The 18,651-nt window shown below is 45.3% G+C and overlaps 1 protein-coding gene across 2 annotated transcripts in view; it reads left to right on the top strand.

The window, feature by feature from the left end:
• LOC144769512 (LON peptidase N-terminal domain and RING finger protein 1-like) overlaps positions 1–18,651 on the top strand; it is a 172,059-nt gene that overhangs the window by 24,525 nt on the left and 128,883 nt on the right. For both annotated transcript variants that reach the window (XM_078653646.1, XM_078653647.1), the window contains exon 2: positions 11,180–11,298. In XM_078653646.1, coding sequence (XP_078509772.1) covers positions 11,180–11,298 — 119 coding nt within the window. The remainder of the gene's footprint in view (positions 1–11,179; positions 11,299–18,651) is intronic.

The following is an 18,651-nucleotide window of genomic DNA, read 5'->3' as shown; positions in this document are numbered from 1 at the left end:
CTTGCGCCCCTACGTTAATTTCTGCAGAAAGGACCTGGGCACCGGCGGGGGTTGGTGGACACTGGGACATCAGAAGCAGGATCCGTATTCCAGTGGCCCGGTGGGCGCATTCTCTGAGACCTCTCAAACCTCGCTGAGCGGGGAGGGGTGCTCTCTGCTTCCGTACTTCAGAGCTCCTGATCCAGGGTATTATTCCATCTCCGAGCCTGGCATTTCCAAGTTGTCCCCTATTTGATTAAAAGACTTATTGATATGTTCTTTGCTGTCTGACGGAAGAGCCGAGGAGGATTTTCTGTGGAGAGGTTGCGTTGTTAGACAGCTTGTGTTGATTCCATTCGTATGTATCAGAAATTAAAAAATACATTGGTCATTGGTGAATAAATGGTTGAATGAGGAACTGTGCATGAGCATAAATTCAAGTGGCTGGACAGCACTGGGGAAAGTATAAGCACCAAGGAGACCAGTGGCAATGTCCCTTCCATAAAACGATCTACGTTGACTCCGTTGATTAAGTAATGAGCCAAGCCTTTAACCCTTGTACTCCAACCTTTTTGCAAAGTGTTATTTTTTCACACCGTAACTCACAAGAGAAGGGATCTGTAAGGCAAATCCCTCCGCCACTCGAATGCAGGTACTTGTGCGACTGTTATTTAGTGCACAATTAATGTGTTTCATCACTCTGGCTGCATTTGTTTGAGACTTTCAACATTTATTGGCTTTTTGTGACAATCAAACAATGGCTTTGTAGGGTGATTGTTATGCACTGCACTGACACAGGTAAGTATTTTAAACTCTTTATTCCGGAGCGCCGGGAGCTGCGTCCGACTCTCAGCGGTCGGCGCCAATAACACAAACATGGCCGCCTTCCGCTTCCCGTCCCCGCACTTCCTGTTCCGGGGATGGAACACTAGACCGCTACTACATATCTCCCCCCTTTATGCAATAACAAAACAAATGTACTTTGCAGTCCTTACTTCCAGTTCATGTCATAGTCCTTGAACGTCTCTGGTACCTTTACACTCCTTCCCACTCTGGTTCTCAATGCTTCCTTCTACTCCCGATTTCTTTTCTCCCGACCATTTGCCTGCGCCTCCTCCTTCTCTGTCCGTCACCTCCTCATTGCTTTCTTCCTTGCACCCGCTCCTCGTTCTTCCTCTTGCACCGTCTTCACCTTCCCTATCTTCCACTTGCTGCACTCTTTCTTCTACATTCTCATCACACCTTCCACTATGTTCACTTTCGCTTTCCTCGTTTACATCCTCAGTTCCTTCATTAGTCTCATCTCCCCACTTCAAGATTTTGCTGCATCTAGCCATTCTGTCCTGTGACCACACTTTCCCGTCACTGAGCAGGGCTGATCGGGCATAGGGCTCCACCACTTTCAAAGGTGGTGAAAATTTGCTTTCTCCCTTCCTCTTTAGGATGGCCAGTTTTACTCGGACCCAGTCGCCTTTCTCCAGTCCTACCTCCTGGGTGTTCCGTCTTTTGTTATAATGTGTCGTGTATACTCCTTGTGCCTTCTCCAGATTTCTTCTGACCACCGCTGGTGACCACTTACTCTGCACCACTAATTTCCTCCATGCCATGTTGTCCTTGGTGAAAGCCTCTCTTCCTCTCAAAACCTTAAATGGGCTGTATCCCGTGCTCCCCGGGGTGATCCGATAGGCCCATATCATCTTCTCCAATTCCTTTTCCCAATCCAGTCCATCATTAATGGCCGCCTGTATGGTGCCCATGATCACTCGATTGAAACCTTCCACCTGACCATTTCCCGCGGGGTGGTAGATGGGCGTATGCTTCACCTCTATACCATTCCTGGCTGTGAAGGCAATCCACTTCGCCGAGGTGAATTGGGGCTCATTATCACACGTGATGATTTTTGGGATTCCTTCTCTGACAAATGTGGCACGTAAGAAGCGCACCACTGCATCCGTGTCCACGTTTTCCATCACCTCTACCTCTGGCCACTTGGAATACTTGTCGATGAGAACTACAGCATACTTCTGAGTTCCTGCTTTGTCTAGGATGGGGCCCATAATGTCCACTGATATCATTTCCCATGGTCCATCTGGTACTGGAAACTTTCCCAGGGGTGGTCTTAACATGCTCTGTGATTTGTCAGCCTTGTCACATGACTCGCACTGTCGCACATATCGTTCCATCTGCGCATCAATGGCCGGCCACCAGTACGCTTGTCTGGCAAGGGCTTTTGTCTTTGTGATGCCCTGGTGCACTTCGTGCAGTAAAGTCATCAGATGATCCAGTATGCCTTGGGGTGGGATTACCTTGTCCCCTCTGAGCAGGAAAATAGGGTTCTCCGCCAGCGATAGCTCGTCCCTTACTTCCCAGTATCTCCTCAGTTCTTCCTTGAGGTGTCTCTTTTCGGGCCACCCATGAACCACATATCCTTTATTGGCCTCCAAGTCAACGTCCTCCCTGTAAGCATCTTCCCACTCTTGGGCACTGATCACTGCTTCCGTATCCTGGATGGTGGCTACCACATATCCCTCCCAATTCTATTTCTCGCAGCTCTCTGCTTCTTCCATAGCCGCTGCTCTGCTCAGGAAGTCCGCCACTTTGTTCTGCGGCCCCGGAATGTGTTCTACTTCGTACACAAAGTCTAACAGTCTCAGAGTCATTTTGGCAATCCTTGGGGTCGCGTGATCGTGTCCACTGGAAGTCAGTACTCGGACCAAGGGTTTGTGGTCCGTTCTCACTAGGAATTTTGCTCCCCACAAGTACTGCCTAAATTTTTCCATCGCCCAAACCACTGCCAGCATCTCCTTCTCGATAACACTAAACTTTTCTTCGTTGGGAGCAAGCGATCTCGAGGCGAAGCTGACCGTCGATGTGTCTCCATTTTCCGACTTCTGCATTAGGACTGCCCCCAGGCCACGGTCACTGGCGTCCGTAGTGAGGATGGACTCCGCACTAGGGTCAAATCCTTTAAGGGGAATGGTGACACTCATCTCCTGTTTAAGGGCTTCAAATTCCGCCTGTTCCTCTTGGCCCCACAGGAAGCTGTTCTTCTCCTTCAGTAATTGGCGTATGAAATGTGTTTTCGAGGCGAAATGGGGAATGAATTTACTGTAGTACTCGGCCATTCCTAGGAATGACCGAACATCCTCTTTCTTGCTGGGAGTGGGGGCTCCCAGAATGGCGTTCATGTTGGACGTCTTAGGTTTAATCCCTTTTTCGCTCACCTCATGGCCCAGGTACGTGACGGATTGCACGCCCAACTTGCATTTTGACCATTCCGCTGTTAGGATATTGTCTTGCAATGTTCGCAGCACCTTGTGGAGTTTCTCATTGTGGTCCTGTTTTGTTCTTCCCATTATTAGGATGTCGTCTTGAAAGAACTGTACGTCTTTCATGTTCTTCAGTAGCCTGTGCATCAGCTTCTGAAAGACCGCCGCTGCCAGGCCAAACGGCATTCTCACGAATTCATAGCATCCAAAAGGCGTGATGAAAGAAGTGAGAGGGCTGCACGATGGATGTAGTCGTACTTGATGGTATGCCGACGACAAATCCACCGTGGAGAACCATTTGATGTCCTTGGTTTTCGCTAGCATCTCATTTATGCGGGGCAAGGGAAATTTATCAATGACAATGTTTTTGTTCAATTCCCTGAGATCGACACACAGCCGTACTTTACCATTTGGCTTCTGGGCCACCACCAGAGGTGAAAGCCATTCTGCACTCTATGGCTCTGATCACTCCTTCCTTTTCTAGTCTGTCCAGCTCCGTTTGCACTGCCTCCCTGCTGCAGAACGGGATGTTCCTCACCTTGTGCACAACGGGTTTCGCTCCATCATTCAGCTTTATGAGGTGTTTGTATTTTTCCAGTTCCCCAATTTGTCCATTGAATACTTTGGGATATGCCCTCTGCCATAACTCCACGTCATCCTTCCCTTCCAAGTCCATTAGCAGGATTTTTTCAACGCCCCCTGGGTTGAGTTGTATACCCAACGCTCCTTGGTCCTTCCAGCTCAGAACTGAGGGACCTTTCTCAGCGACGTATAGTTTGCAATTTGCGTGGCGGCCTCTGAACTCGAACAGGAGAGGGTAGTATCCCAGCATGGGAATTCTTTGTCCGGTATATGTAACCGGTCTCAAATCCATCGGGTGCAGTTTCTCCTCGACCTTGGTTGCGAACTTATCTTCCATACTTGTCTTTGTATGATGGAAATGGGTGCTCCGCTGTCTGCAATCATTTCCATTGGTATCCCGCCGATGTGCATGTTCAGTCTGGGCTTGTCCGTGTCCGCTCCTTCCATTTCCAACACCTGGACATCAATATATAGGAACTCCTCTAGGTCTTCGGCGTCTTCTCGGTCGCTTGCATCCTCTCTGTGCTCTTGGTCCACATATCGGACCATTGCGCTTTTGGGTTTTCGGCGGCACACCTTCTCATAGTGCCCGAAGACGCTGCAATATGAGCATTTCGCCCTAAACGCAGGGCACGCTTTGTCGTTACCCATATGTGCAGTACTGCCGCACCTGTAGCAGCTCGGCTTGCCACCTTTATTCCTCCTGTTGTCCATCGGGTGGTTGTTGTTGTTGTTGGGTCTTCTACTATCTTGATTCCTTTGCATGTCCCTCTGCCTCGGTCGTTCTCCTCTCGATGGTGTCATTATCCTGCATACTGTTTGTGTCTCTCATGCTTCCTTCTTGGCTGCTTGTGCACAACGTCTTGACAATTCCGCCTTCTTGACCATCGCCCATATCTCTTTAAGTGGGGCGTCTCCATTCACCCACAGTTTCTCCTGGATGTGGGAGCTGGACGTGTGCATGATAATTTGGTCCCTGATTAGGTCGTCGTGAAGCGTGTCAAACTTGCACGTGAGGGCCAACTTCCGCAAGGCTACGACGTACTTGTCCACCGTTTCACCGCTCCTCTGCTTCCTCTGAAAGAAGTTGTATCTGTCAATCGCGACGCACACGACCGGTCTGTAGTGTGCGTCGAGGTCTGCAAGGGCATGACTGAAGACGTCTGTATCCGTGGCATCCCTCTCGCCTTTGACTATGGTATCGTACACTCTGATCCCTTCCGGGCCCAAGTTGTGTAATAGTATTTTCTTTCTCCTCTTGCTCGAGAACGGAGTATCACCTTCTTCTTCCAGGGCGTCCAGATAATTGAGGAAATACCTCTTCCAGTCTTCCCATTTCATCTCCGGTTCTCCGCACTTTGTCAGGAAAGGCACCAATTGCGTGAGGGAGGAGGACTGGGCAGCCATTTTGGGTGCTCCACTCCGGTTAGCAGAAACGGGGATCGTCCGACCAGGGGGACTTCCCGGCGTGTGCTGTTCCGCTGTGTCCCCTTCACTGCGCTCACTGTCGCCGTCTCCTCCCCTCTCTTTCGCTGAGGGACCCTGCAGCGCCCGTTGGCCGCTCCTCTCGGATCGGTTCGTTGAGCCAGGCACCACTTCCACCACTTGCTGTTCCGCCAGGATGCCGGGCTCGCCTTTACTGCAGCCTGGGATGGGGTGTACCTCCCCTTGGCCCTGTGTCCCCTGCACGTGTCCTGTGTAGCACCGCGGTCCTGTGCTTTCACTCAGACTGTGCCTTATAACGTGGCGCCACTGGGCTCACCTCAGGATTGGAGTCCGTATTACTTTTTTGATTATTGGCCCCTCGGAAGCGCTGGCGTCCGTTCGCCCTCTTTTCCAAGCCAAATCTCGGCTCCTCTGCCACGCTCCGGTAGATGTCGGCGTTTTTCCTCGCCCGTTCCTTCGTTGTGCAAGTCGTGCGTGCGCGGGTCTAGAGACCACTCCTCGTCGCCATTGTAGGGTGATTGTTATGCACTGCACTGACACAGGTAAGTATTTTAAACTCTTTATTCCGGAGCGCCGGGAGCTGCGTCCTACTCTCAGCGGTCGGCGACAATAACACAAACATGGCCGCCTTCCACTTCCCATCCCTGCACTTCCTGTTCCGGGGACGGAACACTAGACCGCTACTACAGGCTTACTGCCAGAAGCCGGTCAATGTTGCAGATGCAGCTGCGGGAAGTGTTGATTGTTTACAGTTGATTACAGAAGAGATTTCTATTTCTCGTACCGGTCATAAGTTGGAAAGAATAAAAACATCATTACCCAGTTTTTTCTTCCTAGGCCCTCCCACCTTCCACCTCCTTCCCGCCAATCCCGCCAATCATAAACATCTTATCTAAAGTAACCAACATCAACCTCTCAGAGCCACCAGCCTCCAACTCTCTCCTGCAGTATTTGTTTAAAAAATAATGGATGTCTCTTAGATTCTGCCTCAACATCATTTCCTACTTTGCAAAGACTGTGTAATGCGCACATCAACTGGCCTATTACCGTTTTTTTTTAGTTTAGTCTTTCCCACTGCTTCTTCCACCTCCCAGGATTTGTGTTACTTACAGCCACTTGCACCATGTTCTAGCTTCCCACAGCCACCACCATCTACGGTTCCTGCATTTACTGAGGTTGGCTCCCACAGCAGCACAGGACTCCAAAAACATGCACGTTCTAATATTCAGATCCTTACATGGTCTCACTAGCCATTACCTTGCACATACAAATTCCCTTTAAATACTAAGGCACCACATTGTGAGCACAAACAAACCACCACTACACCAAAATTGAAATCCTACGTATCTCTTTAAAGTTTAGACCCATTGCTCAAATATTTTCTCTGGTACAGAATTTGCTTAAAAAAGAAAAAAACGAAATGCAGGGGGCCACTGCTTTGCTTAGGAGCCTGGAACTGCCACTGCGCCTCTCTTCTACCACCCTTCACTTTTTGCCTCTTTATTTCTCTTGCAGATTCGTTTTTATCCACGTAACTCTTTTCCTACAGTTTTCTTCCTCCTTCCCCTGTTTCTGCCTTGGTCTCTCTTGCTCTCAATCAAAGCTTGATGATACAAATTCACCGCTGGTCCCCAGAAAAGTGTACTGGTGCCAGCAGCCTGATGCCAACTGCCTAAAACTACAGGGAAAAAATGAACGCTGACTTTCTTACTTGAACTAGGATCTCACATCATACTGACTAGGCCTGGCCCAGTGTACTTCGCTCCGTTCGCGGAGTTTGCTGAGTTTTCTGCACTCTGTGGAGTGCAGAAAACTGCTTTGCGATCGCGAGCGGGGAAAAAACTCTGCTGCACATCGCGAACGGTAAGTTGCAGATCGCGAACGCTAAGTTCGCGACCTGCCGCTCTTGTAGAATTTCTACCCGAGCGGCACGAATACCAGCACACACTGCAGTTCGCTCTGCAATCCGCCACTTGCGGAACTTCGCAGAGTTTTTTGGTAACTTCGCTGAGTTTCGGGTAGCAAAACTCTGCGCACTACGCCCAGGTCTGATACTGACGACCTTCAAATGACCCTTAATCACATACTCTCACTCCATCTCCTCCCCCACTTCTCTTTGCTGTGTTTGGAGTGTTTACTTAGATCCTTCTGTTTTAATAGCTATCTATGGACACTTCACCTTCGCCATTCTTCAGTTGGGTGTTTCTTTTCTACTGGTTGATTCAGCTTGTTGGCAATGCCAACATGTCTGGCGTTAAAGAAATATTGTAATGTAAAGCACTACAAGTAAATAGCATGTGAATAGATGTGTTTGTGCGGAAGAAAAGAGCTGTATATTAATATTGTTGGAAGTTAAAAGGTCAAATGATGGGCTGCACTGTCAAGCCAGATTTAAAAGTCTATGTAGGGTAATGATTGCTCTCCATCTGTGCTGCTGCCAGAGAAAGAAAACCTACATTATCTAGTTATCTAAAACATTTTAAAATAGCATTACCGTGTCATTTGTGTACCCATGAAAGATGAAGCTTATGCCGCTGGATAAGCAAACAAAATGATCACAGCTGTGTGGAGGGAAAGCACTTTTTTAGCGGAAGCACACAACTTCTGCCCAATTAAACCTTGTGCTCCTGGCTCCCAACATGTGGGTGGAGTGAAAGCCCCTCCCTAGTAATGCTCCCATATTTGGCAACCGCTCCGCAGTCCATTGAGACTGTAAAATGACTACAACTCTTGCAAATGCTGTACTGACGACTCGTTCGAAGCAACTCTCCTGTATGCATCTATTAGTATACACTCTTCTCTGTGCTAAAGTATACGCACAGTGTTTCCTGAATGCCTCAATACTCCCACCCTCCTCAGGGTACCTCTGCACAGGACTCCTGTGTGTATATGTACAAGGTCTTCCCTCTGTGCATGTAGTCACACATTGTAGCTGCTCAGTGCTCCTTTATAAATGAGATCTCCATGCTCCAGCGCATAAGGGCTTTGTGGTGCCTCTGTATTCATGAGGTTTCTTCTGTCATTTTATGAGGTCCCCCTACTACCTCTATAGAGACGTGGTCCTTTTATGCTTTTCTTCCGTTTCTATCCCACCCCACCCCACATATATATATTTTTTTTCCCGACAAGGGTGGAAGTATAGTGATCATCAGCAAAGAAGATTATGAACAAGAAGCACTAAAACAATTAAAAGATACTGAGTGCTATATGACTATAAAAAGAGCGTATGTCAACAGTATTACTGAGTACCATTTAATGTTGGGGAAATGGAAAGATGATGGCATGCTCAACATGGAAGAATTCTTGTTTTTGAAATGCGATGCACCTGTACTACCCACCTTTTACCATCTTCCTAAGAACCACAAAAATGCAAAAAGACCACCAGGGCGTCCAATCGTATCTTCGATTGGAAGCCTTTTAGAGAACACATCTCACTTCATTGATTATTTCCTGTCTCCTATTGTTAAAGACCTACCCTCGTACGTGAGAGACACACAAGACTTCCTCCGTATGATGGATAACGTATCTTGGGAGCCTGACATGCTTCTAATCACGCTGGACGTAGTAAATTTATATACATGTATAAAACATGAACATGGTCTAGCAGCTACTAAATGGTTCCTGGACAGGAAGCCAGAGAAATATCGGACTCGTAGTAGCATGATTTTAAGCATGATGTGTTTCTGTTTGTTTAACAACATGTTTCTTTTTGCAGGCCAAATGTACAAACAAATTAGGGGTACTTCCATGGGCTCGTGCTTCTCCCCTAGCTATGTAAACTTATTCGTAGGCTGGTGGGAGAAGCACGAGGCATGGGGAGGGACCAACGAAGCTTGGAGTGACAATTTATTATTATGGACTAGGTACATAGATGACCTTTTTATAGTGTGGCGGGGGGATCAAACCTCGGCTGAGGCATACATCGCGGCTCTAAATAACAACCAGTGGAACTTAAGATTTACCAGCACAAGTGTATTCTATTTAGACTTGGAGGTTTTTGTAGACAACGAAACCCTGCATACACGTCTCTATAGAAAGCCTACAGCGGGCAATGCCGTGTTGCACGCGGCGAGCTACCACCCTAGGAGCCTTATAAAAAATGTCCCATATGGAGAACTCTTATGGCTAAAGAGGAACTGCTCGGCAGATGAAGACTTCTCAAGAGTAAAAACTGAAGCAGGTGAGAGGTTCAAGTACAGGGGATACTCTACCAACCTGTTTAATCAAGCAGTTAAAAAGGCTTCTGTTGTAAATAGGAGGGATCTCCTGGTAGCTAAAGATAAACCAAAAGATGATGACCATGTGAGAATGATCACAACTTTTAATAACAAATCTGGTGATCTAGTCCGCAGTTTTCAAAAGAATTGGCACATCTTAACTACTGACAACGTTTAAAAAAAGCATTTGACAGACAGGCCTCTAATAACTTATCGCTGCTGTCAATCGTTGTCAGATCATCTAGTCCGTAGTCGTTTTTCGTCCAAGCCCCAACATACATCTTTAACCAAAACTAAAGGGTTTTTTCCCTGTTTAAGATGTAAGGCCTGCAAAAACAGTAAAAAAGTGCTAGAGTTCCCAGGAAGAACAGGGGAAGAAAGACCAAATAGAAAAATAAAACATCTCCTCAACTGTAATTCTGATTACACTATTTACTGTCTGGAGTGCCCATGTAAGAAAAGATATATTGGCAGTACTATTAATGCTACAAAGCTGAGGATCTTAGAACACATGAGAGCGATCACAAATAAGGATAAAAATTACCCGGTCGCTCGCCATTTTGCTGCATACCATCAGAGCAATAGATTTCCTCAGCTTTTATTGCATGGACCAAGTATCCAGAGTAGAACGAGGAGGGAACAGAGAGAAGTCACTCCGAATCTTTGAGTCGAAATACATCATTGACCTTAAGACTATAACACCTTGGGGTCTTAACAACGATGAGGAGATGTGGGTCCATTTATAGAGAAAAAAATACGTGGGATCTTTTGTTTGGTCTGTGCAGTAATACAGATATAAGATTCTAAAGAAACGAAAACAGAAAATAGCAGTCTCCCAATACCTATGTCCGAACCTGTGCGGCAGTTCTATTGCATTTCTAATGAATAATAAACCTTGCCCATATAGGGCTAGACAGTTAAAGAAATTAAAAGAGTCGGTAAAAGAACAGTTGACGTTGGGGATTCACCCCTATATGTAACACTACAATATTTAACAGATGAAAAGAAGTATGAAATCGGTCACTGTGTAAAAAATGAAATTCCGACCTGAAAAACGAGAGTATGTACATAAATGTTAAATGTGTGTTGTTGTTAATAAGTTTTAAATTACGCACTTGAAGCACTTTATTATTCTGCCATTTAAAAGTAATAGGAATGTATGTGGACATATGCACTCCAAGATGGCCACCGCCTTTTTTATGTATGAACCTTCTTTTATGTTGATGAATGAATGTAGGTCAGGTGGGCTTTAAAATGGCACCTATTCACAAAGACACACTGACACTGACGAAGCTGTTATAGCGAAACGTGTCTGTCTGGGGTGAGGGGGTTTGCAATAAAAAGATTTCAACATCGGAATTCCTGCGTGCTTGCCGTTTTTCTGACGACAAAGTCAGATTGTGTGTATATATATATATATAGATATATATATATATATCTCTAATGTTCTGCCAAGTGCAATCCTACACGTATATTATTTTTGGTGCGCCTTATTAATGGGTATAAGGTCCCCTCCTTAGTTTTCATTTACAGACTTGATTTCACTATGAACAAGCCACATTCTATGGTTTTGTGCCTGTACTGTAATTGGGATTGTCAAGTGCTTTTGCCTTGGTCGACAGTAATTGAGCTTTGACAAGGTAGTGTCTACCTGAAGTTAAATGACTCTTCTTTTTGTCCCCACAGCACCACAGGATATTTCTCTCAGGTTAACGCGTGCGGATGTTTACACGTCGTTATCGCAGTATCCGCAGGCTTTGGAGGACTTGGACATGGTGTGCAAAATGGAACCAGACAACCCTGAGGTGATGATCTGTATTTTAGAGGCACTTGTATCTGGCATGGAGATTTGATAAATACTGGAAGTCGTTTGCAGCCCAGAGAGTAGAAACAACACACGCCTGTAAAAAAGTGCAGGGATTTTGTTTAGTTCTAGGTATTCTGTCTATGCATCCCTGATAATTATATCACACAACACAAGGCAGGACCTAGTTCTATGCACTTTGAAGAGGAGACCCACAGTATCAGGTCTGCTGATCTTAATATTTGGGGTGTGCTTTGAAAAATTGAAGTATTGCTTCTATGTCTGAAGCTTCTGTGTTTGTCATTTGATCTGTGTGTGTGTGAGTCAAGGGTTCTATGCTCTTGTGTGTTGCATAGTAGGACCTACGTTTGCTCGTTCTGGTGAAATAGAATTTGAGGATGTTTTCTGAAGATTATATTTTATCTTGAGTTTCTGATGGGAGGATGGAATTTGAATTAATATTTGAGGTTTATTGGTCTTGTACCGTAGCATGTGGGGTACGGGAGGGGATTGTGAGGTGGCTCTCAGGACAAGTACAAACCCTTTAACTATGTCTAGTGTGTGTGTCTTCCAGAGTGTAGGCCCATATAAGGATGTTTTGTAGGAGATATTTTGATGCTATTCTAGGCCTCGAATGTCTGGAAAGATACAAATTGTGTGCATGATAAATGAGGACAGCGGTGAGGTCGATGTTGTGGTCTAGTGTGACCTAATAATTACTTAGTCTAGGCTGAGAAGGAGGTGGTTTTCATCAGTGAGGAGGGTTTTGTGAACTCATGTCACACATGTTCCATCTACATTTCTACTTTGTTGGGATCATTAGCAGCTCTGTTGCATGATCTCGTACACAAAGACCTTTGGAGCTCCAGTGAATCAGGTTGGTTGGTATTGTGAGTGATAATGGTCATAGGAGCTGATTGTGTGCACAAATAAAACTGCAAATGGTTGCATTGTAGAATGTCTCTGCCTGGAAGGTCTACACACTGCATCCAAAGGCTGAAGGGATCTCTAATTCATAATGCACCCTTGAAGGCTGATCACATACAAACTGATTTTCTCAGTTGCCCGAAAGTTAGGGCCTTTTTGTTAAATCCAACCAACCTCGAGATTATGTATAACCTGTACCTAGAGACTACGGGGGTTACTAGGATGGCAGGTGGTCCGCCCGCCACCATAGCGGTGCTTGGACCGGCCACCAAACGTGCGGCAGTCCTGCACCGCTAATTACGATGCAGCTGCCACCCTGGCAGTCGCATTCCGCTTTTTTGACATTGCAGTGGGTGCTGCTGTAAGCAGCACCCGCCGCAATGCCAAAGTACCATGTTGTGCATTGCCATGCACAACGTGGCAGTGCCTGCCACCTTGTGCATGGCAATGTAGGGGGTACCCCCAAGTTCAGCTCCCAAACCCCCGGGTGCCTGTAATGGGCCCGAAAGCAATTCCCGCCAATTCCCGCCAGCCTTTCCATGGCGTCATCGCCACCATGGAAAGGCCTTAAAAGCCACATATACTAATATGGATGGCAGTGCCTGCTAGGCACCGCCACCATATTGTGGCCCAAGTCTGCCCGCCTGGCAATCTGAACGATTGCCGACCGGTTGAAAAGCGATGGACGCACTTTGTGTCCGCCGTGATACCCCCGCCAATATAATATGGTGGTGGGGGGGGTAAATCAGGTATAGATGGTGGGCAGAATGCCACCACAGGGCCGGCGATAGTGATCCGCCAGCGTCCTAATCCCCACCAACAAGTGGTTTAATGGTTATTGTCTGGGTGTATGTGAACGCTTTGTTATTAGGATTTGTTTTGATTTTTCTGGTCACCTACAGGCTTCTTAGTGCTTCCAAAACATAAAAAAGGATTAAGACTGCTAGCATGGTTTTGTATAGCAAGGTTTTAAGTCCTTCCAAAATTTTAGATGATTGGTTTATTACACAAGTTTGTTAGTCAGGTTTACTGTTTCTTAGTAGCCCAAACAGAAAAAGAATTCCTCCAAAGTCAACTGTACTGGTAGCTGTAACAGCCAGGTGCATGGTGGTCTATTCTGGTAAACACAATGTGTAACAGAACCTACTAGGTACTACTCTTAGTGCCTGTTAAATGGAAATAGTGAATCTAGTGTAGGTATTTTGGTCTCCGCTCTAGACGGCGCACGCGCTATTTCAAAAGAGACATACTGTATATACTTTGTGGGTTTCAGTCCGACCATAGGCTTCCTATTTGCTGGCTCCATCGTCGCTCTCCTTATATTTCTCCCCTTTTGTCCATGGCATGCATGGGTCATTCCTCTTCCTGTATTTAGCCCTTCCCTGAGAGCAGGGACCTATTATTTCTATCCATCCACTCCTCCCATTTAACGATCATTTTAGGAATTTCCTTTTTCTTTAAGAGCCCAGCTCGGGAGCTGTAGTGTTTTCCCTTGCTCAGAGCGCCGTGCCGTTTCTGTAAACAGGCCTATAAATCATGTTCTGATCTCGTTTCTTGTCCCGTCCCCAGTCACCCTCCTACCGCTGTTGCTTTCTCCATCCTGTGCCCCAGTGTGAAATCCAATTCACTGACTGGAAGGAAGGTACGGTCAGACTATACCATGTTTATGTCAAACCAGATAGACACAACAGTGACCCACAAAATACCATGTAGTAGGAAGAGGGGATAGATTTAATGAAGGATTACTGAATTTGAATCTACTCCTGCAAAGATCTCTGCATGTTGATGATTATTGGCCATGACACTTCTAGCCCCCCAGATAGCTCAGTGGGTTGAGTGCCTGTAGGAGGCATTGTGTATAACATGCAAGTCACACCTATGAATTGTTCTAATGAAGACAGTACCTTCTGTTCTTGAGAGGTGAATAAAATAAGTATCCTTATTTCACTAGGCAATTTTGGCAGCACTTATTAAAGGGGAATTTAGACTTTTCATATTGTGTTTTGCTCTCTATCAAATGGTAAATTTAATTTGGGATGCCTTGTTCATGTCTACCCATAGTTACATAAAGGAGTAATGAGGCATCAGCTGCGGGCGCTTGCGTGCTGCATGTGCCTGGGGAACCCCTAGCTTTTGGCCATGCTGAAACATATTGACATTGACAAAGCCAATAGCTCTCGCATTGCTGAGATTGGTTTTGATAATGCTTGTTTTTTATTTTTAAAGGGAGGAGAATTTTGTCCAATTACATATACAAGTCCACTATTTAGCAAATAATTCACAACCCTAAGCAGATCCTCACTCGGAACTCTTGATCTCAATTTCTGAATTCTCTAGTGATTTGTGTGCCGAGCATCCATTTACCATCAAACTAAACTGCAGTTGGTGAAGCTTTGTAAAGGTTAAGCAGCAGACTCCTCTCAAGAGACCGCCAGCACATATTAAGCTGACAAGGTAGTTGTGTAGCTGTGTCCTCCTAACATGTGGGCCATATTGCTTGACTTACCCACATACCTGTGGAGTTGCACATAGACCACTATTAGTCTACAGGTGTTTCAGCTTGGCCCAGCTTGCTGTCACTTAATGTTTATCCCCAGGGAACAGATCGGGTGTATTCCCCGCCCCACCACCCAGTCCAAATCCATACACAAAACAAATCTTGTGTCTCCTTGTGTCCTTGATGTGTTTTGTTTGTTCAGAGTCTACAATGTGCACATGCAGTTTTCAATATTTAGTTATCCTCCCTTTAGTCTGTGCCAACTGTTTGTTTTAAAAAGTTCAATATCCGTTTTTTTAAACACGTAACAATTTTTGGTTTATATGACCACTGAAGCAGCAAAGAGATATTAGTGGGCAGCATTTTCAATTTGTGTCAGTCGGGTAGATAAAGTAGTATATATGATTCTAAGATGTTTTCCTGCTGATGTTTCCTGCCATCTCTCTTTGCCTGCCCTGTTGAGTGAGGTATTTGTTCTGCGTCTGCTTGATTGGTAGCACTTGATGTCTTCTTGTAGGAGTTTTGCTTGAAAGAGTTGGTCATGCTTGTTAACCCATTGCCAGTGTGTTGGTTTTCTCTAGGTGTTTTCTACAGTTTAGGCTCATACTCCTAATATTAAACGTCTTCATTGTATAAAATATAGTCGGTTCTGATGCAGGCAAGGTAGGTTCAGTGAAGGACAGTCCTTGTATACCAAACAAAAGCCCACTGTTCCTTCCTGGTACTGCTGGCTTTGCTTTTCCTTTGATAGCAGGTGGGATTAGCTCTCACCAGTGGCGGCTGGTACTGAATGGCAGGGCGGGGGGGGGGGTGTAAATAAATAAATTAAAACTCGCTTACCTTTGTAAGGCCGCTGACTCTCCTCCTTCATCGTCCAGCTCCCTGGTGTCCGTGGCGTGTCCGGTGCAGCAAGAGGTAGAAAACCTGGTGAGGGGGACTTATATACCCCATACCCTACCTGGTTCACCGGACATGATGCAGCACGCCCGCGACTCAGGCTAGCCTCCCAAGAGGAGGGGGCATGGGGGGTAGCCCGATGCCACTAGAGGGTTGCCCTCTTGAGTGGCCCCCTGCGGAGGCCTCGGGCAGCCGCATATACAGCCCTTGCCAGCTAGCTAAGTATGCTCGGTGCATGTCGTAGAGTAGGCTATGAACACTGTTTACTGCACAGATATTTTACATTCACAAACCGTATTTGTTTGTGTTAAAATCGGTAGCCAGGTTTCGTAAATCTTGCCATAGGGTAACAGACTGCTTTACTTTTGCGACAAAGCATTTGGTACAGCTATCCAGCAGGTAATGTGAGCTGAATCTGTGCAACCTTTTAAAAGGAAATATGTTGTCTTTTACCAGCAGGTGTGTAGTAGTTTGTCATCTGAATCTGATTCATCAGACCTGCTATTCTGCATTCCTTCTTGTTCCGTGGATAGCTTTGCTCTGTGGGTGCAGTTTGAGTCTGAGATCTAGCCCTACAGGGCCTCATTTCTACACACTTCGTTAATGGAATCTTTTTTTGCGACATAAATTATTATAATTTAACAAACCGTGCATGATTGCAGTTTGTAGTGATCATATTTGGAATCTTATCATTTTCATTACTAGTAGGTGCTGACGTTAGTGTCTCGAGTGACTCATTGTGATATTCATTTGAAACTTGCAATAGACTTCATCTTCGACATCATCTTCAGATTGTTTTCTCTCCATTCTGTTCAGAAGTGCAAGTGGCATGTCTGGGACTGGAAATGGAGCAAACTAGCCTTGGACGTAGGCAATCGCCTGTACAGATCGAATAAGAATAAAGAATACAAAATCCAGTATTTCCATTTAGTCCACAATTAAGTTAAAGAAAAATAAGGACTAGGAATCCGCTACATTTTCCCTTAAATGTCAGTCAGTTTTGTTGGATAGATTGGCATCTAGAATCTCTGTTGGTTCTTGAACCACGAGGACATCCAGTATCAAGCCTGCACTCATTTTATACAGAGGTCCTCGTCTACTGGAGGTAGACACCCATTCCATGATATGGAGGCAGCCAATGTGTCTAGCTCTAGGCTTTGTTTCAGATTCAGTGAAATGCTATCCGCTCTGATGCTGAACACTTGGCGATCGAAGAAGAACCCTTTCCATAAACTCCTAACCACATGATTTTAAGCAATGAAAGTGAAGACTTTTAGTACTCGTCTCTGGAATTACATGAAAATGTTATTCGGATATTTTAAACCTACCAAGAAATATTAATCCCATCGCTTGTGCGAAGACACCGTTAGCTCGTACAACGAGTGAAGAAGGTCAGATAGGGAAAGACCGAAAACAAACCTTTTTTATATGAATTGTCCTATCGATGTCAACAACCTTGAGGCACAGACACTTTTTGGCCATGAGTTGAAATACAACTTGAAGACTCACAGATGTCTGTCCTGAAGCTGCCACCTGGGCGCATGTTGGATTTTAATGCTGAAAAGACACCTTGGGCTTGAAGAGCTGAAATATGTTGCATTGAACATTTGCAAAAGAAGCAACAGATAATTTGAAGATGCTTTAAACACTTTACTATCTCCTGTAATAAAAAATAAGGTGAGTCGAGAAAGGAATAAAAGAATGGAGAAGATTCTACACAGGTACCTGTGACGCAAGCGCCAAAGAGGGAGAAAATGTGTCGCAATATGATATCAGCCCATTGACAGATATGTTTCTAAACTGTCTGGAAAGAGTAAGAGTTAACCTCTCAATCAAATAATCCTGGATCAAAGCAAAAAGACCAGAGAACACTATTTGTTGCATCTTCTGATGGAAGAAAGATAGCCACTGCTGGCAAAGGTGGCAGAAGACTAATTGCCTCAAGGAACAACTGGTCCGAGTTTTCTCCATATATTTTCTTATTCCAAAGAAGCTGGTTATTGAGAGACTGATGCTCTTTCTACAACCTCATAATCTCCTTGTCTGGTTGGACAAACCGTTTCAAGCTGACACCATCCCGCAATCTTCTGTCATGAACGGTCTAAATATGTTGTTTTGCCATATGATTCAGTGCTTGATAAGAAATAGTATTGACGCACCACACACAACCGTGGTAGGAAGCACATAACATAGAATGTTTGTTCGATACTGCAGACCATGGATGCACTTAGAAAATTACTGACCCTAACACGGACGCTCATCGTGAGCCAAAGACCAGTGACTCATCTAAGACTCAATTCTGAAGTTTTGTTCCTGCTATAGTAATGTATGGATGTATGGATGGTATTAGGGAAGAAAAATGGGCTAAAATAAGAAGTTATACAATGCATAATGGATAGGATTTGTAGCTTGGTGTTTAAGATACCAGAGACACCTTGCGAAACTCCAATACACGGATACTTTATGCAGGTCATGCACTTGGTAGATGAAAACTAGAATTACCCCTCAGAATGAGTGCATTTAGCTGCTTTAATTTATTATATGAAGAGTCCCCCGGTATTTCTTTGCCCATAATACTGGCATTGCATGGTTTTCTGGAGGGCTTTAAGAGACTGGTCCCTCTACACAGACACATGTTTTAAGGCATGGGTAAAACCGGCATTTGGCCAGGGCCTCCACCTTCCCAAGATCCCCTGGGCAAGTCAACTTTTTCTCTATTTCACTTCTCTCCTCTCTATTTCTCTATCTTTAAAATGGGTCTGGTGGCTCAGTGGACTAATGCATCCATCCAGGGAAACGGTTTTTTGCTTCATGGCCACCGACTGATTCAAATGCCGGCAGGTCCTCTCAGCCTTTCATCCTTCTGAGGTTGATAAAATGAGTAACATTCAGTTGGGTAAAAAACACTGGTTAGTCGGTCCAATTATTTAAGGTGTGAATGTGAGCCTTACAAATACAAGTGTTATGTTATCTCAGCCTTTAATGTACAAGACAACTTTGGCATCATGAGGGCTTGAATTTGTAGGACATTGG

Source organism: Lissotriton helveticus, chromosome 7 (assembly GCF_964261635.1).
Source record: "Lissotriton helveticus chromosome 7, aLisHel1.1, whole genome shotgun sequence".
In the NCBI taxonomy this organism is placed as follows: domain Eukaryota; kingdom Metazoa; phylum Chordata; class Amphibia; order Caudata; family Salamandridae; genus Lissotriton; species Lissotriton helveticus.
Note: the sequence above shows the minus strand (reverse complement) of the source record. Positions and strands in the feature narration are given on the sequence as shown.